We start from the raw sequence: 25,547 nt of genomic DNA on the forward strand, positions 1-25,547 counted from the left end.
AATAAAATTGGCATCTTTGACAAGCAACTATGCAACACAATACATTTATTACAATTATCATAACCCAGAAAACAATGATTATTCAGTAAATCACATCTTTGTAACCCCTGGGGCTACTCCATTAAAGACAGATACAATTGAACGTTTAACTCTTAATTTCTTCCATGACTAAATCATTGTCAGGAGTGGACTGGAGACAACTGGTCCTCCATATATACACACTGTGGCCAAATGTAGTCATTCGTATTGATTGAGATGTAGTACCTTCAGATTTTCCACAACCACTTCATATAACCCTATAATTAAAATGTGATTAGCTGTGATTTCAATAACCCCAATTTCATTACATTTTGTTTGAATTGTAGATAATAATATTTTGTGTAACAGTTATTTCATAAAATGTTCAATCTCATTTATAACAGCATGGTTACTCAACCCAGAAATGCTTCAAGTAGAGGAGAGAGGGACAAATCTGTGCTCAGTTAATATTGTATGATCGAGCAGGGCCTTAACATCATTGTCTCAGCCAACTGAACCAACCAAGGCTGTCTCTTCATTGTTGTGCCTTTACGTTTAGTCAGAATAAAACAAGAGAATCACAGATACATGTAAAACCTCTGAGCAGAGATACACAGGACATATTGACCAGAGCCTAAGAGAGGGAACATTAGGCAGATCCATGTGCAGACACTGAGTTTATGACATTAAGATTGATGGGGTGATTCTGGAAATGCTGCTGCCTGGTAATGTCTCTAATTGTCTTCCTCCCACTGCCCCCTCACTCTACAAGCACTTTTTTTGCTCCCAGACGGGGTGTGGGGCCCCATCTCCTCACAGAGAGAACAAGCCATGGAGTGCAGCAGAAGAAAGGGTTACCCCTCCTTGTCCTATTCTCCCTACACTATCCCCCACACTGTATCTCTCCTGGAGCTCTGTCAGGTCCCATCACTCCCTCCTCACATTAGGCCCAGGGTCCGATCAGGAACCCTGGCACAGCCTCACAGTCCTATTGGTCGGGTTGATTACTGGGATAAAGGTGATAGGAGGGGAGGAGCGTTCATGTCCTGGTTTGAAGGTGATGTGTCAGGACACATGTGAGATGAGTCTGACACGGGTCAGGATGTCCTGGCGACACAACGGGCACGTCTCCAGCTGTAAGGCACACTCCATACACATCCCACTAAGGATACAAAACACACACAGAGACCACATAAGGAGCCGTAACACACAGGCAAATGGCTAGATACTCAATACAGGTACAAGGGGTGAAACAGAGAGGGAAGTTGTTGTACCTGTGTCCGCAGGGTCTCAGCTCTGTATCGGCCATCTGGTCACAGCAGAGGGTGCAACAGTTGTCTCTGATGCTCACCTGCTTGAGCAGGGCCAGGCGCCGGTGTCTGAGGAACACACAAGCAGTCACTAAATGGTACATGGGAGTTCACATAATGTGCAGATGTCCTGTTCAACTAGAGTGATCATTTAAAGCCTAACCATTTTGCCCAAGGCTACATTAGCTCAGACTTACCTGGGAAGGATAATCTTCTCATCAGACGCCAGTGAGGCAAAGTCATTGAAGGTGCTGAACTTGACAGACGGGGGATGGCGGAAGGGCTTCGCCCCAAAGTTAAACTCACATTGTTGGTAGGACATGAAACTTGCTGCTGCAAAGAAGCCAGACCTGGAAAAAGAAAGGAAGTAGGAAGACCAATGAGGATATTGGACGTGGCAGTGAGTTACTGAAATGTACAGTATGTCAATACTTGTGTGGGGTGCACTTTGGATTATGGCCAGAAAATAGAGCAAGCAGGAGCAGGGTGTGTACACTCACGTTGCAGAGGAAAACACCTGCTTCTCTGAGGGGAGCTGATGTCCATTCAGGTAGAAAAGCATCTGCTTCTTACTGAGGTCCAGTAGGAAACCTATGGCATCTCCTACAGATCAAAGAAAGTGTAAGGCTTAAGCATATGCTTGTAAGGGACAGTGGTTTGGTAACAAATGTGTGTAAGCCGAGGTGTTGACAGACATCTCGCCATTACAGCCTGCCTCTGAGCTACAACATGAAACTGTATGGAGTTTGGGATGCACTTACCCTCTTTCCAGCAGGGGTGGGAGTGTGGTTTACTGCGAGCGTTGTACCAGATTAGCTGCCTGCAGCCATCATATGCACACGAGTATTCATCATCTCCTATCCCATAACCCTCCTGAAACACACACATTACGGCATTCAGTCTCTAGCAGAAATAAACACTGCTTGCTGTGTACAGCATGTAAGCACGTACATGGTTAAGGAACTTGCTGTCCTTGGTGGCCCAGCCAATCTGCATGACCCCGGAGGTGACCACTGTGACCTCATAGTACCACACGCCTGAGTCCACACAGAAGGTACAGCGGACACTCTCAAAGGAGGACGCGTCGCAGCGCGCCTTGGGAGAGTGGAGAAAAGGGCAGATCCATTATCTCTATGGAACAGGATGATACTGATCAGTGTGATACTGGCATTTAGCATAACAAACTAAGTATAATAATTTATTGTGTGCGCAACAGGGATCATTCTAGTCACACTGCTCTGTCAGGCGTGTTACAGAGAGAGGCCCCCTCACCTCCAGTCCACTGGGAGAGATCTTGAGATACTCGCTGACGTCGTTGCTGTTCAGCATGGCGTTGATGTTGCTCAAGTTCACCTTCTCGTAGGTGAACTGACGGCCATCTTTCAGGACTGAGGAGAAAGGATAGAGAGAATATTAACAGTCAGTAGATGAGAACTGTCCTCCATAACATGATGTACCCTACTACTCACAGAGGTTATCTAGGCTCCATTGGGAACAGAAGCCGACCTGGCGCTTCAGGTAGTCTGTGTGGTCAGCCCACGATTCCAGAACCCCCAGTCGTTCACTTATACACGACTCAGACACTGTTAGCTTGTTCTCACCTGCAACAGGGAAATATAACAGTTACTAGTCCGTTTTGTGGCCAATGGGATAGCATAGCAACCTTCAGAAGGGTGTGCAGGATACGGGGACAAACTTACTGGTCTGTGAGAACTTCTCCAAGGCTATGAGGGCAAAGAGCATTACAGTAGGATGGGCCTCAGAACTCTGGGAAGAGATGTTCAGATAAAGGTCTCAGCCTCATTCTACAGAAAAATGACATGTAACCCAAGTATATGACTATTGACAGAGCAACAGGATTTGTGTGGTTCTACATGTTTGTTGTGGTCTCACCAGGCTCTCCAGCAGGTACCCCAGAGTTCCAGGGCTCAGGAGTCCAATGCTGGCTGGACCTGAGACATGAGACATGTGGAGTGGGCGTTAGGTGAATGAACAACACTAAGGGCCACAGTAAAGGGACAGGATTGCACCCCCAACAAAAATTATATATAATATATGTTTCACAAGCGCCGAATACAATGGGTGTAGACTTTACTGTCAAATGCTTGCTTACGAGCCCTTCCCAACAATACAGAGCTAATAAATAATAATACAAAGAAAAATAGTAACACAACGCTTCCAGAGAAAGACGATGTGTAATTCAAAGTTTGGGGTGTAAACAAACAGACATTGAATAGTAGAGGCAATCCCTGTTGGGTATGTCAGACAGACTGAGTTGTCTCACCCTGGCCACCCTCTCCCCAGCCCAGTGCTGCAGGCTCAGCAGAACTGTCAGAGCAAAGGCAGAGCATTTTGGCCGTGTCATGACAAGCATACAACTCTGCAGGACCATTTGGTATGCCAAATACTGGTTCGTCAACTAGGGTCAAATAACCTGTGGCACTTGAGAGCATTTTCATTTTTCACTGTTGATTATGTGAGTTCAAGAGTGTGTGTGTGTGTGTGTATGTAAGATAAAGTGTGTGTGGGGTTTGGTTTTACCATTCTTGTGGGGACCAGAAGTCATCAAGTTTAGTAAAACAAGGAACATTTGGAGAAGTGGGGACATTCCGCCAGTCCCCACAAGGAAAAATATTTTTTTAGGCTTAAGGGTTAGGTTTAGAGTTACAATTAGGGTTAGGTAAGGTTAGGTTAAGAAAAATAGGATTTTGAATGGGAATCAATTGTCCCTACATGGATAGTAAAACAAACGTGTGTGTGTGTGTGTGTGTGTGTGTGTGTGTGTGTAAGAGAATGAAGGAGATCAGGTTGCATCCACACTTACCAGCCAGTTTCTCAGCCAGGCAGCCCAGTACAGCAGTAGTGTTGCGGTGCTTAGAAGGGATGATGGCATCCTGGCGGGCCACAGTGGCACTCAAGCTCAGCATCTCAGACAACTTCTGTAGAGCATCCTGACAAAGGAGGGGAAACAAGCACTGTTTTGAAAGCCCAACGAAGGAAAACAATGTCTCTTGAAATCTATTGAAACTTCATATAGTCTTTTCTTTCATAATACAGTTCCTTCAGAAAGTATTCATACCCCTTGATTTATTCTACGTTTTGTTGCGTTACAGGCTGAATTCAAAGTGTATTCTTTTTTTCCTCACCCATCTACACACAATACCCTTTAATGACAAAGTGAAAACATGTTTTTAGAAAGGTTTGCAAAATGTATTGAAAATGAAATACAGAAAATCTATTTTACATAAGTAATCACCTTCGAGTCAACATTTTGTAGATGTTCCTTTGGCAGTGATTACAACTGTGAGGCTTTCTGGGTAAGTCTAAGAGCTTTTTTACACCTGTGCAGCATTTCCCCATTATTCTTTAAAATAATGATTCAAGCTCTGTCAAATGAGTTTTTGGTCATTGCTAGGCAACCATTTTCAGGTCTTGCCATAATTGTAGAAGTAGATTTAAGTCAACTGTAACTCGGCCTCTCAGGAACTTTCACCGTCTTCTTGGAAAGTAACTTTAGTGTAGATTTGTTTGCAAATGTCGTCTTGCTGAAAGGTGAATTCACCTCCCAGTGTCTGGTGGAAAGCAGACTGAACCAGGCTTTTCTCTAGGATTTTGCCTGTGCTTAGCTCCATTCCGTTTCTTTTTTTTTTTATCCGTAAAAACTCTGTAGTCCTTAACAATTACAAGCATACCCATAAACATGATGCAGCCACCACTGTTTGAAAATATGTAGAGTGGTACTCAGTTACGTTGTATTGGATTTGCCCCAAACATAACATTTTGTAGACAGGACAAAAAGTCCATTGCTTTGCCACATTTTTTTGCATTTTTTTGCAGTATTACTGCAGAAACAGGATGCATGTTTTGGAATATTTTTATTCTGTACAGGCTTTGTTCTTTTTACTCTGTCAATTAGGTTAGTATTGTGGAGTAACTACAATGTTGTTGATCCATCCGCAGTGTTCTCCGGTCACAGCTATCAACTCTAACTGTTTTAAAGTCACCATTGGCCTTGTGGTGAACTCCTTGAGCTTTTTCCTTCCTCTCTGGCAACTGAGTTAGTAAGGACGACTATCTTTGTAGTGACTGGGTGTATTGGTACACCATCCAAAATATAATTAATAACTGCACCAAGATCAAAAGGGATATTCAATGTCTGATTTTTGTATTTATCATCTACCATTAGGTGCCTGTCTTTGCAAGGCATTGGATATTCTCCCTGGCCTCTGTGGTTGAATCAGTGTTCACTGCTCAACTGAGGGACCTTACAATTATCTGTATGTGTGGGGGACAGAGACATGGTTGTCATTCAAAAATCATGTTAAACACTATTATTGCACACAGAGCGAGTCCATGTAACATATTACGTGACTTGTTACGAAATATTTTACCCCTGAACTTATTCATGCTTGCCATAACAAAAGGGTTGAATATGTATTGTGTCAAGACATTTCAGCCTTTCAATTTTAATTAATTTATTATTTTTATTACATACAGTGCCTTGCGAAAGTATTCGGCCCCCTTGAACTTTGCGACCTTTTGCCACATTTCAGGCTTCAAACATAAAGATATAAAACGGTATTTTTTGTGAAGAATCAACAACAAGTGGGACACAATCATGAGGTGGAACAACATTTATTGGATATTTCAAACTTTTTTTAAAAATCAAAAACTGAAAAATTGGGCGTGCAAAATTATTCAGCCCCCTTAAGTTAATACTTTGTAGTGCCACCTTTTGCTGCGATTACAGCTGTAAGTCGCTTGGGGTATGTCTATCAGTTTTGCACATCGAGAGACTGAATTTTTTTTCCCATTCCTCCTTGCAAAACAGCTTGAGCTCAGTGAGGTTGGATGGAGAGCATTTGTGAACAGCAGTTTTCAGTTCTTTCCACAGATTCTCGATTGGATTCAGGTCTGGACTTTGACTTGGCCATTCTAACACCTGGATATGTTTATTTTTTAACCATTCCATTGTAGATTTTGCTTTATGTTTTGGATCAGTGTCTTGTTGGAAGACAAATCTCCGTCCCAGTCTCAGGTCTTTTGCAGACTCCATCAGGTTTTCTTCCAGAATGGTCCTGTATTTGGCTCCATCGATCTTCCCATCAATTTTAACCATCTTCCCTGTCCCTGCTGAAGAAAAGCAGGCCCAAACCATGATGCTGCCACCACCATGTTTGACAGTGGGGATGGTGTGTTCAGCTGTGTTGCTTTTACGCCAAACATAACGTTTTGCATTGTTGCCAAAAAGTTCAATTTTGGTTTCATCTGACCAGAGCACCTTCTTCCACGTTTGGTGTCTCCCAGGTGGCTTGTGGCAAACTTTAAACGACACTTTTTATGGATATCTTTAAGAAATGGCTTTCTTCTTGCCACTCTTCCATAAAGGCCAGATTTGTGCAATATACGACTGATTGTTGTCCTATGGACAGAGTCTCCCACTTCAGCTGTAGATCTCTGCAGTTCATCCAGAGTGACCATGGGCCTCTTGGCTGCATCTCTGATCAGTCTTCTCCTTGTATGAGCTGAAAGTTTAGAGGGACGGCCAGGTCTTGGTAGATTTGCAGTGGTCTGATACTCCTTCCATTTCAATATTATCGCTTGCACAGTGCTCCTTGGGATGTTTAAAGCTTGGGAAATCTTTTTGTATCCAAATCCGGCTTTAAACTTCTTCACAACAGTATCTCGGACCTGCCTGGTGTGTTCCTTGTTCTTCATGATGCTCTCTGCGCTTTTGACGGACCTCTGAGACTATCACAGTGCAGGTGCATTTATACGGAGACTTGATTACACACAGGTGGATTGTATTTATCATCATTAGTCATTTAGGTCAACATTGAATCATTCAGAGATCCTCACTGAACTTCTGGAGAGAGTTTGCTGCACTGAAAGTAAAGGGGCTGAATAATTTTGCACGCACAATTTTTCAGTTTTTGATTTGTCAAAAAAGTTTGAAATATCCAATAAATGTCGTTCCACTTCATGATTGTGTCCCACTTGTTGTTGATTCTTCACAAAAAAATACAGTTTTATATCTTTATGTTTGAAGCCTGAAATGTGGCAAAAGGTCGCAAAGTTCAAGGGGGCCGAATACTTTCGCAAGGCACTGTATATATGGAATAATGACAGTATATATACACATATATGGAATAATGAGTTTCAACAATACTGAATGTTTATTTTAACTTAATATAATACGTCAATAAAATCAATTTGGTCTAAAATAAATATATATATAAAAAAATAATTATATATATAAAAAAAATATATATATATAACAAAAAAAATCTGATTAATCGGTATCGGCTTTTTTTGGTCCTCCAATTATCAGTATCAGAAAACCATAATCAGTCGACCTCTGGTTGAGATGTGTCTGTTACTTTAACTCTGTGAAGCAGTTAGGCTGCAATCTGAAGTTCAGTTAACTCTAATGACCTTACCCTCTATAGCAGAGGTAACTCTGGGTCTTCCTTTCCTGTGGCGGGCCTCATGAGAGCCAGTTTCATAATAGTGCTTGAAGAAACGTTCAAAGTTCTTGAAATTTTCCAGATTGACTGCCCTTCATGTCTTAAAGTAATGATGGACTGTCATTTCTCTTTGCTTATTTGAGCTGTTCTTGCTATAATATGGACATGATATTTTACCAAATAGAGCCATCTTCTGTATACCACACCTACCTTGTCATAACAACTGATTGGCTCAAATGCATTAAGGAAAGAAAGAAATTGCACAAAGTAAGGTACACCGGTTAATTGAAATGCATTCCAGGTGACTAACTCATGAAGCAAAGGGTGGCTACTTTGAAGAATCTCAAAAATAAAATATCATTTGATTTGTTTAACCCTTTTTTGGTCACTACATAATTCCATATGTGTTATTTTATAGTTTCCTTTTGGAATTGAAATATATGTACAATTTGTTTAGGATAATGAAATGAAACAAGGAAAATATTTTATTATTTTATCTAAGAACATGTATAAATAAGAATTTTTAGTTGAAGTTTATATAATGCTGCCAAATTACTTGTCACTTCAGTAAAATTACATGTCACTTCAGCATGTAAGAAACACTACATGACCAAAAGTATGTGGACACCTGCTCGCCGAACATCTCATTCCAAAATCATGGGCATTAATATGGAGTTGGTCCCCTTTGCTGCTATAACAGCCTCCACTCTTCTGGGAAAGCTTTCCACTAGAGGTTAGAACATTGCTGCGTGAACTTTCTGCCATTAAGCCTCAAGAGCATTAGTGAGGTTGGGCGATTAGGCCTGGCTCGCAGTCAGCGTTCCAATTTATCCCAAAAACGTGAGGTCAGGGCTCTGTGTAGGCCAGTCAAGTTCTTCCACACCGATCTCAACAAAAAATGTCTGTATGGACCTCGCTTTGCGCACAGGGGCATTGTCCTGCTAAAACAGGAAAGGGCCTTCCCCAAACTGCTGCGAAACAGTTGGAAGCACAGAATCTAGAATGTCAATATAGGCTGTAGCGTTAAGATTTCCCTTCACTGGGACTAAGGGGCCAAGCCCAAACCATGAAAAAACAGCCCCAGACCATTATTCCTCCTCCACCAAACTTCACAGTTGGCACTATGCATTGGGGCAGGTAGTGTTCTCCTGGCATCTGCCAAACCCAGATTTGTCTGTCGGTCTGCCACATGGGGGAGTGTGATTCATCACTCCAGTGAATGCATTTCCACTGCTCCAGAGCCCAATGGCGGCAAGCATTACACCACTAGGGGTGACGCTTGGCACTGCGCATGGTGATCTTAGGCTTGTGTGCGGCTTCTCGGCCATTGAAACCCATTTCATGAAGCTCCCGATGAGGAGTCCTTGTGCTGACGTTGCTTCCAGAAGCAGTTTGGAAGTCAGTAGTGAGTGTTGGAACCGAGATACGATTTTAACGTGCTTCAGCACTCGGCGGTCTTGTTTTGTGAGCTTGTGTGGCCTACCACTTCAAAATAACAGCATTTACAGTTGACCGGGGTAGCTCTAGCAGGGAAGAAATTTGACAAACTGACTTGTTGGAAAAGTGCCATCCTATGACGGTGGCACGTTGAAAGTCACTGAACTCTTAAGGCCATTCTACCGCCAATGTTTGTCAATGAAGATTGCATGGCTGTGTGCTCGATTTTATACACCTGTCAGCAACGGGTATGGCTGAAATATCCAATCCACTCATTGAAGGGGTGTCCACACACCTTCGTATATACAGGTCCTTCAGAAAGTATTCAGACCCTTGACTTTTTCCACATTGTTACATTACAGTCTCAATCTAAAATGGATTAAATAAAAAAATATCAGCAATCTACACACAATACCCCATAATGACAATGCGAAAACAGGCTTATATCAAAAACCAAGTCATGAGTTCGGTGGAATTGTCTGTAGAACTGAGACAGAATCAGGGGAGAAGGGCCTTGGTCAGTGAGGTGACCAACAACCCGATGGTCACTCTGATAGAGCTCCAGAGTTCCTCTATTGAGATGGGAGAACCTTGCAGAAGGACAACCATCTCTGCAGCACTCTACCAATCAGGCCTTTATGGTAGAGTGGCCAAACTCAAGCCACTGCTCAGTAAAAGGCACGACAGCCCACTTGGAGTTGACCAAAAAAGCATCTAAAGGACTCTGACCATGAGAAACAAGATACTCTGGTCTGATGAAACAAAAGTTAAACTCTTTGGCCTGAATGCCAAGCGTCACGTCTGGAGGAAACCTGGTACCATCCAACGGAGAAGCATGATGGTGGCAGCATCATGCTGTGGGGATGTTTTTTAGCTGCAGGGACTGTGAGACTAGTCAGGATCGAGGGAAAGATAAACGGAGTAAAGTACAGAAAGATCCTTGATGAAAACCTGCTCCAGTCCGAACAACCCTAAGCACACAGCCAAGACAACGCAGGAGTGGCTTCGGGACAAGTCTCTGAATGTCCTTGAGTGGCCCAACCAGAGCCCGGACTTGATCCCGATCAAACATCTCAGGAGAGACCTGAAAATTGCTGTGCAGCAACGCTACCCATCCAACCTGACAGAGCTTGAGAGGATCTGCAGAGAAAAATGGGAGAAACTCCCCAGATAGAGGTGTACCAAGCTTGTAGCGTTATACCAAAGAAGACTCAAGGATGTTATGAAATGGAGATACTAACTGCCAAAAGATGCTTCAACAAAGCACTGAGATAAGGGTAAGAATACTTTTTATTTCATTTTTATAAATTAGCAAAAATGTATTTAAAAACTGTTTTTGCTTTGTCGTTATGGGATATTGTGTGTAGATTGATGAGGGGGGGACTATTTAATCCATTTTAGAATAAGGCTGTAACCTTACAAAATGTGGAAACGGTAAAGGGGTCTGAATACTTTCCAAAGGCACTGTACATCCTCAGTTTGTTTGATACTTTTCAATTTCTTATCCTTTTGCACTTGTCAGTCATGATTGTATGTTAACATGTGTTAATATCTCCATTTTATAACCTCATATCATAACTTGTATCACAAACTTACCTACTGGCCTTACAAGCCATCAAATCTACATCCTACCCCCATGTGCTCCCATGTCCCTGTACTGTAATTTTTAGTTAGTTAATAAGTACCCTGAACAGGAAACCTTGTCTCCAACCATCTTACAGATGCACCGTAGTGGCAACATCACTCCTCAAGCCTAGTTATTTTTTAAATAACTATCAATCCCCCACCCCCATCCCTACTGGAACATGAGCTTGGTGTGTTGTAATCAGCTGCTATCAATGAGTGTCTAAGAGTGGATGGCCATGCTTTAGGAAGTTGAGCTTTGAATTTGAGTTTTGTGTAGGCATTAGGCAAGGAAGATGGATCTTGGAGGCATTACACAGACGAGACCCAGATGGTAACTAATACTCACTTTGGTGGGCAGTGGGCACTCGTCAAGCAGCAGGGTAATCACAGCTGGTCCCAGTGGGTCGTCCAGCGGTATGACCCGGATCAGAGACTGGACCACCTCCAACCAGCCGTCATCTTAGGGTGGCACAGGGGGTAGGGGGAAAAGGTGGAGGTTAGCAGGGGATAGCAAAACTGGTTAATTAACAGCCTATTTGTAGTTGTCACACTAGATGCAGATATGTGCGGTCTGAGGTTTAGTGTCTAAGCACGTCTGCTTTGAGGCGTATTGTGCATCACTCAACTGGCCAGAAACTGAAACTCAATTACTGTTGAATTTGGTGGAAAGTGAGGTATTATTTTGGCTTCTCTTCCCCCTAGCCACCCTTAATTCAATATAATTGAATAATTTCTAAACTTTACCTGTGTTAAACTATGTAACTCAATTTGAACTTCTGTGGCAACAGCAGCACAAGGCAGATGGATGTATTTTGGACATTTCCATGTAAAAGGACCCATGAACAACAACAGCTCATAGGAGTATATGAAATTGAGTGTCAAATGAAAGCTAAGCATCAATATTGAGAAATGAATCCATATACATATTCATTTTACATCCTAAAAATGAGGAAGAAGCAAAGGCGTTGATTTCTGGTCAAAAAGATAGAAAAGGGCTCTTAGAAATCATCGACCAGATTAAGTCTTGATGTATTTCTAATACCTTAAAACACAATATTGAAGTGAAGACCCCTGCAAACTACACTTAACAAAAACAAATTCAACATGCAACAATTTCTAAGATTTTACTGAGTTAGTTCATGTAAGGAAATCAGTCAATTGAAATACATTCATTAGGCCTTAATCTATGCATTTCACATGACTGGGAATACAGATATGCATCTGTTGGTCACAGATACTGTACCTTAAAAAAAATAAGTAGGGGCGTGGATCAGAAAACCAGTCAGTATCTGGTGTGACCACCATGTGCCTCATGCAGCACAACACATCTCCTTCGCATAGAGTTGATCAGGCTGTTGATTGTGGCCTGTAGAATATTGTCGCACTCCACTTCAATGGTTGTGCGAAGTTGCTGGATATTGGCGGGAACTGGAGCACGCTGTCGTACACGTTGATCCAGAGCATCCCAAAGAGGGTCAATGGGTTACATGTCTGGTGAGTATGCAGACACATTTTTAGCTTCCAGGAATTGTGTACAGATCCTTGCATCATGGGTCTGTGCCTCATCATGCTGAAACATGAGGCGATGGCGGCGGATGAATGGCACGACAATGGGTCTCAAGATCTCGTCACGGTAACTCTGTGCATCCAAATTGCCATCGATAAAATGCAATTGTGTTCGTTGTCTGTATCCTATGCCTGCCCATGCCATAACGCCACTGCCACCATGGAGCACTCTGTTGACTTGGGAGGGGAAGGTCGAGAGCCATGCTACCTCTGAAACACAACCCTGCCCAGCCACACTGCTCTCTTAACCCGGAAGCCAGACGCAACAAATGTGTCGGAGGAAACGCCGTCCAGCTGGCGGCCGGAGTCAGCTTGCAGGCAACCTGCCCGCCACAAGGGATCGCTAGTGTGTGATGTGACAAGGAAATCCCGGCTGGCCAAACCCTCCTCTAACCCGGACGATGCTGGGCCAAATGGGTCTCCTGGTCGGCTGTGAAACAGCCTGGGATCAGACCTGAGACTGTAGTGCCTTAAAAAGCTGCGCCACTCAGGAGGCCTTAAGAACACACTTCTCCAGTGTGCCAGTGGCCATTGAAGGTGAGCATTTGCCCACTGAAGTCGGGTACAAAGCCGAACTGCAGTCAGGTCAAGACCCTGGTGAGGATGATGAGCACGCAGATTAGCTTCCCTGAGATGGTGTCTGACAGTTTGTGCAGAAATTGTTTGTGCAAACCCAGTTTCATCACCTGTCCGGGTGGCTGGTCTCAGACGATCCCATAGGTGAAGACGCCAGATGTGGAGGTCCTGCGCTGGTGTGGTTATACGTGGTCTGTAGTTGTGAGGCCGGTTGGAGGTACTGCCAAATGCTCTAAAACCGATTTATGGCAGAGAACATTAAATTATCTGGCAACAGCTCTGGTGGACATTCCTGCAGTCAGCATGCCAATTGCACGCTCCCTCAAAACCTGAGACATTTGTGGCATTGTGTTGCGTGACAAAACTCCATATTTTAGAGTGCCACTTTTATTGTCCCCAGCGCAAGGTGCACCTGTGTAATGATCATGCTGTTTAATCAGCTTCTTGATATGCCACACCTTTCAGGTGGATGGATTACCTTAGCAAAGAAAAAATGCTCACTTAACAGGGATGTAAAAAATGTATACACAAAATGTTACAGAAATAAGCTTTTTGTGCATATGGAACATTTCTGGGTTCTTTTATTTCAGCTTGTGAAACATGGGACCAACAATTCACATGTTGCGTTTATATTTCTTATATAAATATGCTTTCTTTTTTTGCCGTGGTATAATTCTGGCATTGAGTATCATGATACTAAACCTGGTATCGAAGTCAATTCTGGTATCGTGACAACACTACACTGTATGAGTACAGTATAATGTACTGTATGAGTACAGTGTACTGTATGAGTACAGTATAATGTACTGTATTGTACTATACTGAGCTCTACTGTGCTGTACTTTGATGTCCAAACTTGTGAAACAGACCTCTATAATTGGTTCAGGTTTGGTCCTAACCAACCAAATGAGGTGTTTTTTGGAGGGCGGAGCTCATTAAAATAATAGCCAGTGTGAGGAATAGAAGTATGCAATATCCTTCTTACTTTTGTGTACCTATTCTAGAGCCCTATAAAAAGGGATGGGCAACTTTGATAGGGTGGGGGACCGCAGTTGCTCGTCAGGGGGCCGCGGTTGCTCGTTGGTCTGTGTACCCACATTCATACCCATGCATGTAGTCAGAGCTGGCTCTAGCCTTTTGGGGTCCCCAAGCGAAATGATGTTGGATCCCACCATGTCAAACAAACAAATTATCTTTTGGCATTTATCAAATTGTACCGAAACTGTGTTTCTATCACAGCTGTCGTGATTTTTTTATACAGTATGACTGCACTTGCATAAACGCTGTGGATGTAAATATGGTTAGTGACGGACAGAGAGAGAAACTGATGATGCACAACATTTCAAAATTGCACATTGTGCATTCTACTATTCTAACGCTCAACAGTAAGTTGAGCCCGACAGTTCATAAAATACAAAAATGTAGACGCGGTCTACAAAAAGGGGGGCCGCAGGCCATCAGTTGCATATCCCTGTACTACTACATCAGTTTATTTTTTATCCTAATTATGCTTTCTCCTGGACTTTTCCCAGGTTTAGTTTCTTCTCCATTTTTTTGCTCTCAAAATCATACTGTAATAGTAAAACAAAAACTGGATGTTCTAAGTCCGCAACAATGCTTACACCCCATCAGGAGACCACAAGGTCTGGAATTTTGTTGTTGGGGTGTTGATACCCTAATTCAACTGCCCACCAGCAAGATACTTATTGATGCAAATAATCATGATATCAGGCTACTTTGCAGTTAACATTTAATTGAGAGGGTTTTCGAGAAAGCCTTTCCATCTACCAGAAGACTTATCGCTAACGACTACACAAAGTGGTAGAGAAATGTGCCCACAAAGACAGGGGCATTACCGCATTTCCTCTTCAGAAAGTTGAAGGAAAATAGGAATCACTGATGCATTTTGTTCATGGCTTATGATCATTTTAGGCATATTAATAAATGTTTTAATAAATTCAATATATTTAATTGATTTCCTACTAAGTTCAATAATTAAAAAAAATATTGTGGAATTCCATTTTAAAAATGTCTAGATTACATGATTCTGTCCACGTTCACAGCGACGCAGATTTTATAGGGCCCTACTATTCAGGCTATATCGTCATGAAGAGAATGACATTCAGTAGTTGAATAAGTCAAGGTGTCATTTCATAGCTGACACCCCATTCCTTCTGCAGACATCTTTGAATCTTAATTCGGAGCAAATATTTAAAAGAGTCTTTGGTAAACGCGGTACATAAAAAAGCTGAGGGAGATTTTACAGAAATTCTGTTAACAAATGTTTTTGTAAAATGTTCAGTGTAATTTGTTAAATGTATGTGGACACCTGCTCATCAAACATCTCATTCCAAAATCATGGGCATTAACATGGAGTTGGTCCCCCCTTTGCTGCAAAACAGCCTCTACTCTTCTGGGAAGGCTTTCCACTAGATGTTGGAACATTGCTGCGGGGACATGCTTCCATTCAGCCACAAGAGCATTATTGGCACTGATGGCTTGTAGTCGGCATTCCAATTCATCCCAAAGGTGTTCGATGGGGTTGAGGTCAGGGCTCTGTGCAGGCCAGTTAAGTTCTTCTACACTGACCTTGACAAACCATTTCTGTTTTGCCCTCACTTTATGCACAGGGGCATTGTCATGCTGAAAAAGGGCTTACCCCAAACTGTTGGCACAAAGTTGGATACACAGAATCATCTAGAATGTCATTCATTGTATGCTGTAGCGTTAAGATTTCCCTTCACTGGAACTAAGGGGCCTAGCCCGAACCATGAAAAACAGCCCCAGATCATTATTTCTCCTCCAACAAACTTTACAGTTGGCACTATGCATTGGGGAAGGTAGTGTTCTCCTGGCATCAGCCAAACCCAGATTCGTGCTTTGGACTGCCAGATGGTGAAGCGTGATTCATCACTCCAGAGAACGCGTTTTCACTGCTCCAGAGTCCAAAGCCGGCAAGCTTTACACCACTCCAGCTGACGCTTGGCATTGCGCATGTCGATCTTAGGCTTGTGTGCCGCTGCTCTGCTATGGAAACCCATTTCATGAAGTTGCTGACTAACAGTTCTTGTGCTGACGTTGCTTCCAAAAGCAGTTTTGAACTCGGTAGTGAGTGTTGCAACCGAGGACAGATGATTTTTACACATTACACGCTTCAGCACTCAAGTTCTATGAGCTTGTCTACCACTTTGCGGCTGAGCCATTGTTGCTCCTAGACGTTTCCACTTCACAATAACAGCACTTACTGTTGACCGGAGCAGCTCTAGCAGGGCAGAAATGTGACGAATTGACATGTTGGAAAGGTGGCATCCTATGACGGTGCCACGTTGAAAGTCACTGAGTCCTCAATTTATACACCTGTCAGCAACGGGTGTGGCTGAAATAACCGAATCCACTAATGTAAAGTGTCCACATACTTTTGGCCATGTAGTGTAGTTGGATGGTTTGTTCAACTTTGTTTGGCATACATTTTAAAGTGAAAAAAAAATCGGTGTCTCAGCGCAATTCCGTTAACGGGGAATTACCCTTTTACAGATACCCAAAACATCAGTGTGTAACATTAGAAAAATCCCACTCCTTTTCCCGATAACAGGCCCAGGAATAACTCCAGTCTACCCTTCCCAGTAGCAGTGACTCAACACCTCAAACAGTACACAGCTGTGGCAACAAGTCCCCCCAGGATTCTGCAATTGCAAAATTCTCACAAAAAAAAAGCTCACAATTTTGACCAATCTCCGCCCTTTTAGCGCATTAAAGCGGGTTCGTAGTTTTGACCAATTACCATGGAAAATGGCCCAATCCCACCACACGTCAACAAAGTTTTTCCCCAACGGCCTGTCAGTGTTTTTACGTGCGAAGATGGCTGATTGTACTGTGCCTGTCAGCCATCAACAATGAACAGAAATCAATCATTTGCCATCAAAAAATAACAGCTAAAGTGCAAAACAATTTCCAAATGTTTTACATGAAAGTGGTGGGAAATTGTTTTGCACACCTTGTAACGTTGTGCTGGAACACAAGAGAAAGTTGACAATCAACAGTCACTTCGAATCAGCAAAGCATATGAGAATGTGAGAACAGTTCCCACAGCAGCGGCAGATCACCATGACTGAAGTGGTAGCAGGAAAGACTGTGGCAAGCGCTGAAAGAATCAAGGTGAGTGGCATTTTACTCAAACTTTTACTCCGCTAACCTTGGCTTTAGTAGGGTGGTTGGCATTCGGCTCTCCCCAGGATGTCTATGGGGAGCTCTGCTCAAAGCACTGAGTGCAATTTGTCAGATTTGCCGTTTTAAACTCTGTAAAACTTAATACGGATCACGAAAGCACAATCTTCCTGGAATTTTTTAGAAACGGTAATACTGTTTTAAAAGTACATATCAACCACAATACTCTATTTTTACGTTTTCTGTTCTTTATCTCCCTTACGACCTTTTCAGGAAAAACAAATAAATAACCACAATCAAGTATTTTGAAGACAACTTATGCAAAATAAATATTGATCCTCAAATTGAAAGTGATTGATCAGCTTTTAATCCATTTGTTCTTTGAGAGAGAGTGTGGGTGGGAATGGGAGGTTCATCTCGTGTTTATAGCATGCCCCAAGCCTGATGGAGACGAGAGGTGTGTGTGAGTGGATTATGAATGACACACGGATATATATTTTATCTAATTAATTGGTGCAATTGTTATTTTTCACCTCTCGTTATGTTCAGAAAAAGAACTGCGTTTCTTCAAAAAAAGAAACAGCACAAAAGAGCACTTTGTCTCAAGTTGACCTTGAGATATAATGTCTTAAATGCAGCTTGGACCCCAGGTGTTTCTTTTGTCCTAGTTGAATCTTTTTTAGTACCTACAGATTATGGGGGAATGCATTTTTTTAATGTTGAAAATAAACCAAATTGAGCACTTTAAATGCTTCAATTTTTGGGGGTATTATGTATTCTGCTTAAAAATCGTCCTAAAACTGAGCACATTACTTTTTATTGCTTTATTTGAAATTAACATGAAAAAAAATGTATGTAGCTCGGAATTTCTGAAAAGATGCCACTAAATCAAGCATTTTGGGCCGCTGAAATCACAAAAAAGTCACAAAATCCTAGTGGGACTGGGCAACGAGAGGAGAGACAAGCTGGCGGGCTGGATACAGATGTTAAGACTGTTAGGCCCCACTAGATCCACCTCTGAAACCAGCTAAAGAGAGGCTCAGACCTGCCACTGACTGTCCACAAGAACTAGCACCATGCTCTGGCACTATGGGTCTGGTTCTCAAAACCAAGTAGCATTAATAGGGAATAGTAAAACTTTACAAGCAAGTCTCAATGTAAAATGAACACAATCTTGCTGTGGGATCAGGTGAGATTGTCATGACTAATAGGCAGGCACAAAGGCATTTCATTATTGCCTTAGAGACTGGATGGGAAGCCTGCATTAGTATCATTGTGTAGGCTAGAAGAGCCTTTAACAGAGGGTAATGACTGGCAAAGCCTGGGAAACCTTATGATCCACTCTATCGATATCCAGAGGTTACAGCTACGAAGAGGACACACTATTTACTTAATTTGACTCAGGAGACAGCCACAAAGGACAGAGCTCCTCTTATTGTTCTATCTGATACTGAAGAAAATGAATAATCTTTCTTGGGAAACTTATGAAATCCATGCATTACATCAATGCTCATGTACAGTACCATATAAGGACATTTGTCTTACCCGTTTCTGCCATCTCATGCAGCGTGATCATGGAGTAGGGGGGCTCTTGGTCGCTAAAAAAAAAAGTGATTGTGAACAGAGAATCTTGTGACAGTGACGCTCAATAATCATCACATGTAATGTGTGGGTGCATTGTTAAGTCTCTTGCTCTAAGTAGTTATGAAATTCAGATGACAAGCTAGAGGCAGAGCGGAACAGTGCGATGGATGGCTGTAACTGTTGAGAATGTTGTTTTGTCTGATAGAGAGGCTGGCACATTGGCCTCCCTCATCCTGTCTATAAATCTGACCAATGACAGCAGACCTAATGCTCCCTTGGGAACTCCTCCTGGAGGATATTCCCAGAGAAGAATCTGTCTCTGCTCACAGGTTCAAGTCCTTCATCATTAGAGCGTAAAATCAGACCCTGACCTCTATGGCTCTGAGGAAGCATTCGGTCAGCCTAAACACTATTGACAGGGTTCTGAGGGAGCAGAGGAGGCTGTCTGGAGGATAACACCTCAATGGCCAACAAGCTTGTACCAAGATGTAATCTATCCCGAGTGAGAGTTTACACATCCCTCAAACATCTTAAGACCCCGGAGGTGTGTGCTGTGAATGTCTGAAGTGCCAACAAAGAGCCTGCACAATCTGAACAAACTGTACTACAGTCCAGACAAATAACAACACGACCTGTGAAGGGAAGCAAAGTTTATTATGCATGTCATGTCCACTAGCTTGGTTGGGAATTAGACTACATTTCAAACACTTACTTGTCAACTAGAGTCCTGATCACAGCTAGTGTGTCCAGCACCAACCCATCCACGTTTTGTTTCTTCCGGCGGGGTTCATGGGGTCCCCGGCCACGCCGTGGGGGTCTGACAGGGTCCCGGGGCCGACTGCTTCGTGCCTCAGGGGGATCGGCAGCGGGGTGATCAACTCGCCTGAGTTGCCTGCGAGTTGCGGATCCATCCTCCACGTCACTTTCTTCTCTACAAACGCAGCTGTTTCCCATAGTCCCGGATGTCTCAAGGCTTTCCCAAAACCCTAGTGATAACTGCTCCAATGAGAGCAGCAGAACCTGCACAAGGCTCCTGCTGGCACAGAATGCAATCCAGCTAGCTACTATCATATCATTTGGAGCCCTGGTGGAGGCGTCTCATGATGATTCGGATGGGTACGTCAGTCATCCTGCTGCTGCGGATGGCAGATAGCTAGGAGGGAGTAGCACATATCAGCAGTGCTACAGTGAGCAAAAACCATTCTATCGGGTGGAAGTCCACGTGCACTTCCCAAACTCTAACCTGTGTAAAATAACATGTATAGAAAGAATAGCTAGCTACATGTTGAAGAAAAACAAATTACTCTGCGAAATGAACTTATGTAGCTAACGTTAGCTAGTAATGTTAATCAGCAACTCCAGCTAACATTATAGACGGCTGTTTGGCAGTTATATTTCAGGGAAATGTAGCTGACTAGCAAGCTAACTAACTATGACCAATTTACACCAAGGATAAATTGACTGGCTGTAACAGCCAGTTAAAATTGCTAATGAGTTACCTGTACTGTACTGTAGTTAGTTAACTATATATGACTGAGAATTTTTATTAAACTAGCTAGCTATAATTAGATTACCAAATTATAACACTAACGTTAGCTTACTATCTGGCATCAACAGGTTAACATAAATAGTTCACAGCCATTTCCCACACGATACCTAGAAATAGGTCTAGGCTACGCTGCCAATGTTGGCTCATGAGATGCTTGTTGGTCCTAGTACAGCAACGAAAAATGGCTCGCAAGTTACTTACCTCGCAAATGAGCTAGTTGTGTCCTCGGTTAAAGAACTATAAAATAAACTGTCAGGAGATGAACAGGCCTCAAAAGCTTTAGGGAAAAAGCGTTTACGTTAGGCTCGCTAGCTAACGTGTAGCCTACCTTGCTAGATAACACGGTAGCTATCAACAAAATAAGCTAACAAGCTAGTTAACATTCATATTTAATCCACTCCTTCTTGATTCAATCGTGTAAAACATTTACTTCCTCACACCCCTTTGTCTGATTTCGTTGACGGCTGTACGGATAGCTAGTTCCGTAGTGTCGGCTATCCCCCATCTGATCAGCTGTCACCAGGACCGGAGTAGCTTGATACGGCAGCACGAGTTTCTAAACAACTTTAGTTAATTTTTTTGTTTCTTAACGAGTGTCTTTGGTACTATGGACGAGGGAGTTCAGAGACCTAACCCCAAGTGATTTTAGATGTATATGTAATTTGGACTGGAAGCTATTGAACATTTGATCTGTACGTAAATGAATAACCACAGCTGTAATATAATACATATTTGTAGAAAATCAACAGGGAGGAATTTTGAAAAAAAAAGATGTCCATTTGATAAGATAAGAAACCACCGCAATTGGCTGTAGATCTGCAGCTCATATGGAGAGTGAGCTATTGAAAATTAGACCCATCACAGAAAATATTCATATAAAATCTGTGAAATTAAAAATTGCAATTATAATGGGTGTACAATGGAGGGAGGTCAAGTGGTTTTAGATGTATATGTAATTTTGACTGGAAGCTATTGATTATTATAAGATATGTAGGACTACGTGAATGAATAACCAGGATAAATATTTGTAAAAATCAAATGGAGAGAATTTTGAAAAAGTTACTTGCTTTGATAATAGAGGTCAAGGAACACACCACACTTGTCTGAAAAAAAAAAACACCAGATAGGTGCAGTGAGATGTGTTGTTTTAGGATCAGGCATAGTAGTATGACACCCCTGGAGCAAATGTAGATCTCTGGCACATTCAAATTCAAGTTGTTACTGATAACCTACATTGCAGGCGAAGACACTGAAATACATGGATATTACAATACATACACAATAACAACACATTCAAGTTTAAATCACAAGTGAAATTCATGATAATATGTACACTACTGGTCAAAAGTTTTAGAACACCTACTCATTCAAGGGGTTTTCTTTATTCTTTACTATTTTCTACATTGTAGAATAATAGCGAAGACATCAAAACTAAACTCAGCAAAAAAAGAAGAGTCCCTTTTTCAGGACCCTGTCTTTAATAGATTTTTTTTTTAAAATCCAAATAACTTCACAGGTCTTCATTGTAAAGGGTTTAAACACGGTTTCCCATGCTTGTTCAATGAACCATAAACAATTAATGAACATGCACCTGTGGAACGGTCGTTAAGACACTAACAGCTTACAGATGGTAGGCAATTAAGGTCACAGTTATGAACACTTAAGACACTAAGAGGCCTTTCTACTGACCCTGAAATACACGAAAAGAAAGATGCCCAGGGTCCCTGCTCATTTGTGTGAATGTGCCTTAGGCATGCTGCAAGGAGGCATGAGGACTGCAGATGTGGCCAGGGCAATAAATTGCAATGCCCATACTGTGAGACGCATAAGACAGCGCTACAGGGAGACAGGACGGACAGCTGAACGTCCTCGCAGTGGCAGACCACGTGTAACAACACCTGCACAGGATCGGTACATCCGAACATCACACCTGCGGGACAGGTACAGGATGGCAACAACAACTGCCCGAGTTACACCAGGAACGCACAATCCCTCCATCAGTACTCAGACTGTCCGCAATAGGCTGAGAGAGGCTGGACTGAGGGCTTGTACGCCTGTTGTAAGGCAGGTCCTCACCAGACATCACCGGCAACAACGTCGCCTAAGGGCACAAACACACCATCGCTTGAACAGACAGGACTGGCAGAAAGTGCTCTTCACTGAAGAGTCGCAGTTTTGTTTCATCAGGGGTGATGGTCGGATTCGCGTTTATCGTCAAAGGAATGAGTGTTACACCGAGGCCTGTACTCGGAAGCGGGATCGATTTGGAGGTGGAGGGTCCGTCATGCTCTGGGGTGGTGTGTCACAGCATCATCGGACTAAGCTTTTTGTCATTGCAGGCAGTCTCAATGCTGTGCGCTACAGGGAAAACATCCTCCTCCCTCATGTGATACCCTTCCTGCAGGCTCATCCTGACATGACCCTCCAGCATGACAATGCCACCAGCCATACTGCTCGTTCTGTGCGTGATTTCCTGCAAGACAGGAATGCCAGTGTTCTGCCATGGCCAGTGAAGAGCCCGGATCTCAATCCCATTGAGCACGTCTGGGACCTGTTGGATCGGAGGGTGAGGGCTAGGGCCATTCCCCCCAGAAATGTCTGGAAACTTGCAGGTGCCTTGATGGAAGAGTGGGGTAACATCTCACAGCAAGAACTGGCAAATCTGGTGCAGTCCGTGAGGAGGAGATGCACTGCAATACTTAATGCAGCTGGAATGTATTTCAATTAACAGGTGTGCCTTCTTAAAAGTTCATTTGTGGAATTTATTCCTTCTAAATGCGTTTGAGCCAATCAGTTGTGTTGTGACAAAGTAGGAGTGGTATACAGAAGATATCCCTATTTGTTAAAAGACCAAGTCCATATTATGGCAAAAACAGCTCAAATAAGCAAAGATAAACGAAAGTCCATCATTACTTTAAGACATGAAGGTCAGTCAATACACAACATTTCAAGAACTTTGAAAGTTTCAAATGAAGTTGCAAAAACAATCAAACGCCATGATGACACTGGCTTTCATGAGGACCACCACAGGGATGAAAGACCCAGTTACCTCTGCTGCAGAGGATAAGTTCATTAGAGTTACCAGCCTCAGAAATTGCAGCCCAAATAAATGCTTCACAGAGTTCAAGTAACAGACACATCTCAACATCAACTGTTCAGAGGAGACTGTGAATCAGGCAGTCATGGTCAAATTGCTGCAAAGAAACCACTACTAAAGGACACCAATAAGAAGAAGATACTTGCTTGGGCCAAGAAACTCGAACAATGGACATTAGACCGGTGAAAATGTGTCCTTTGGTCTGAAGTCCAAATTGGAGATTTTTGGTTCCAACCGCTGTGTCTTTGTGAGACGCGGTGTGGGTGAACAGATGATCTCTGCATGTGTGGCTCCCACAATAAAGCATGGAGGAGAAGGTGTTATGGTGTGGGGGTGCTTTGCTGGTGACACTGTCTGTGATTTATTTAGAATTCAAGGCACACTTAACCAGCATGGCTACCACAGCATTCTGCAGCGACACAGCATCCCATCTGGTTTGGGCTTAGTGGGACTATCATTTGTTTTTCAACAGGACAATGACCAAACACACCTCCAGGCTGCATAAAGGCTATTTTACCAAGAATGAGAGTGATGGAGTGCTGCATCAGATGACCTGGCCTCCACAATACCCCGACCTTAACCAAATTGAGATGGTTTGGGATGAGTTGGACCGCAGAGTGAAGGAAAAGCAGACAACAAGGGCTCAGCATATGTGGAAACTCCTTCAAGACTGTTGGAAAAGCATTCCAGGTGAAGCTGGTTGAGAGAATGCCAAGCGTGTGCAAAGCTGCCATCAAGACAAAGGGTGGCTACTTTGAAGAATCTCAAATCTCAAATATATTTTGATTTGTTTAACACTTTTTTTGGTTACTACATGATTCCATATGTGTTATTTCATAGTTTTGACGTCTTCACTACTGTTCTACAATGTAGAAAATTGTCAAATAAAGAAAACCCCTTGAATGAGTAGGTGTTCTAAAACTTTGGACTGGTAGTGTACATTCAGGAGTGTTGTGTATTAATTTGTAGCAGGCAGATTTTTCTGTCTCACTGTTCAAGTGCCCCTTCAGAGACTGGTTACCTGCCTGCCGAGGCCAAGTGTCAAGCAGATCCTATTGAAGACACACCTGCTCGTAATTCCACAGGCCAGGAGTCCTTGGCCTGTAAATAAGAATGTATTCTTAACTAACTTGCCTAGTTAAATAAAGGTTAAATAAATAAATCAAATAAAAATGTGCATAGGTAGGGAATGGGCAACTTTTGTTTATATCTCTCAGTCATGAACTCCTGGGCTGCGGAATTGAGAGCAGATGTGTACTGTGGCAGAATCTGCTTGACACTTGCCCTCGGCAGGCAGGTAACCAGTCTCTGAAGGGGAACTTGATAAGTGAGACAGAAAAGTCTGCCTGCTACAAGCTCTCAAAGTCTCACATCAGAATTAGACATTCATCCATGTTTCTCAAACGTCACATTTCGACATGGATGGAAGTCAAATACTGACTTGTATCACGGGTGACCTGCCTGGAAGTCAAGGCACAGTTTCTCTCTTCATTAAGTGAGGGCAATGATAGTGAAGTTAGAGTGTAACAGTGTAACTTTAGACCGTCCCCTCGTCCATACCCGGACGCGAACCAGGGACCCTCTGCACACATCAACAACAGTCACCCACGAAGCATCGTTACCCATCGCTCCAAAAAAATATACATAAATATCCAAATGTAATTGTCCTGGGGAACAAACACATTTGGTTTAAGATCTCTAGATTTCTAATTTGAAATAAAAAACGTAGGCTTTCTGAAAACACCAGTTTCTGCTGATTGCACTTTTAAGACGGTCCCTTAGCTGCAAACGCGTAATATTCACCCATTGAAACCAACATAAAGTCACTTTTTGAAACCGAGTTGATTAAATAAACGGTTTACCTTGCTCTCTATCGTCATCTTATTCTTGATGTATCACTCTAATCATCATAAAACTTTCCGTTGAAGAGACCGAATCCGAATATCTAAACTGAATTCAAAAATATGGCGGTATTTGGATGGAGTGATGTCTATGGAAGTTTTCTCAATCATCCAGAATCGTTCTACAACCAGTAAATTATAGATTTATAATTTAGGTTTTCTAATCTGCAGTTGCAAATTAGATTGTTATACAGTTAGCCGAAAATGTTTAAATAAAGTATGTGCGAGAATTCAACCAGAGCCATTCAGATG

General features: G+C 42.6%; 1 protein-coding gene across 2 annotated transcripts; it reads right to left on the reverse strand.

The window, feature by feature from the left end:
• Positions 1-28: 28 nt before the first annotated feature.
• rspry1 (ring finger and SPRY domain containing 1) lies at positions 29-25,544 on the reverse strand. 2 transcript variants are annotated; one of them, XM_021569929.2, is made up of 15 exons: positions 25,257-25,544; positions 19,461-19,901; positions 18,710-18,762; positions 11,205-11,317; positions 4,153-4,279; positions 3,222-3,280; positions 3,029-3,095; positions 2,798-2,929; positions 2,601-2,716; positions 2,280-2,423; positions 2,090-2,201; positions 1,829-1,931; positions 1,526-1,678; positions 1,293-1,397; positions 29-1,180 (listed from the first exon to the last, which is right to left on the reverse strand). In XM_021569929.2, exons 2-15 carry the CDS (start codon positions 19,817-19,819, stop codon positions 1,084-1,086), a joined length of 1,740 nt encoding a protein of 579 aa, XP_021425604.1. In that variant the 5' UTR covers positions 19,820-19,901; positions 25,257-25,544; the 3' UTR covers positions 29-1,083. The 2 variants fall into 2 exon arrangements, with proteins under 2 accessions (XP_021425604.1, XP_021425597.1); XM_021569922.2 differs by lacking the exon at positions 25,257-25,544 and adding an exon at positions 20,499-21,164.
• Positions 25,545-25,547: the final 3 nt, after the last annotated feature.

Source organism: Oncorhynchus mykiss, chromosome 2 (assembly GCF_013265735.2).
Source record: "Oncorhynchus mykiss isolate Arlee chromosome 2, USDA_OmykA_1.1, whole genome shotgun sequence".
NCBI classification, from domain to species: Eukaryota; Metazoa; Chordata; class Actinopteri; order Salmoniformes; family Salmonidae; genus Oncorhynchus; species Oncorhynchus mykiss.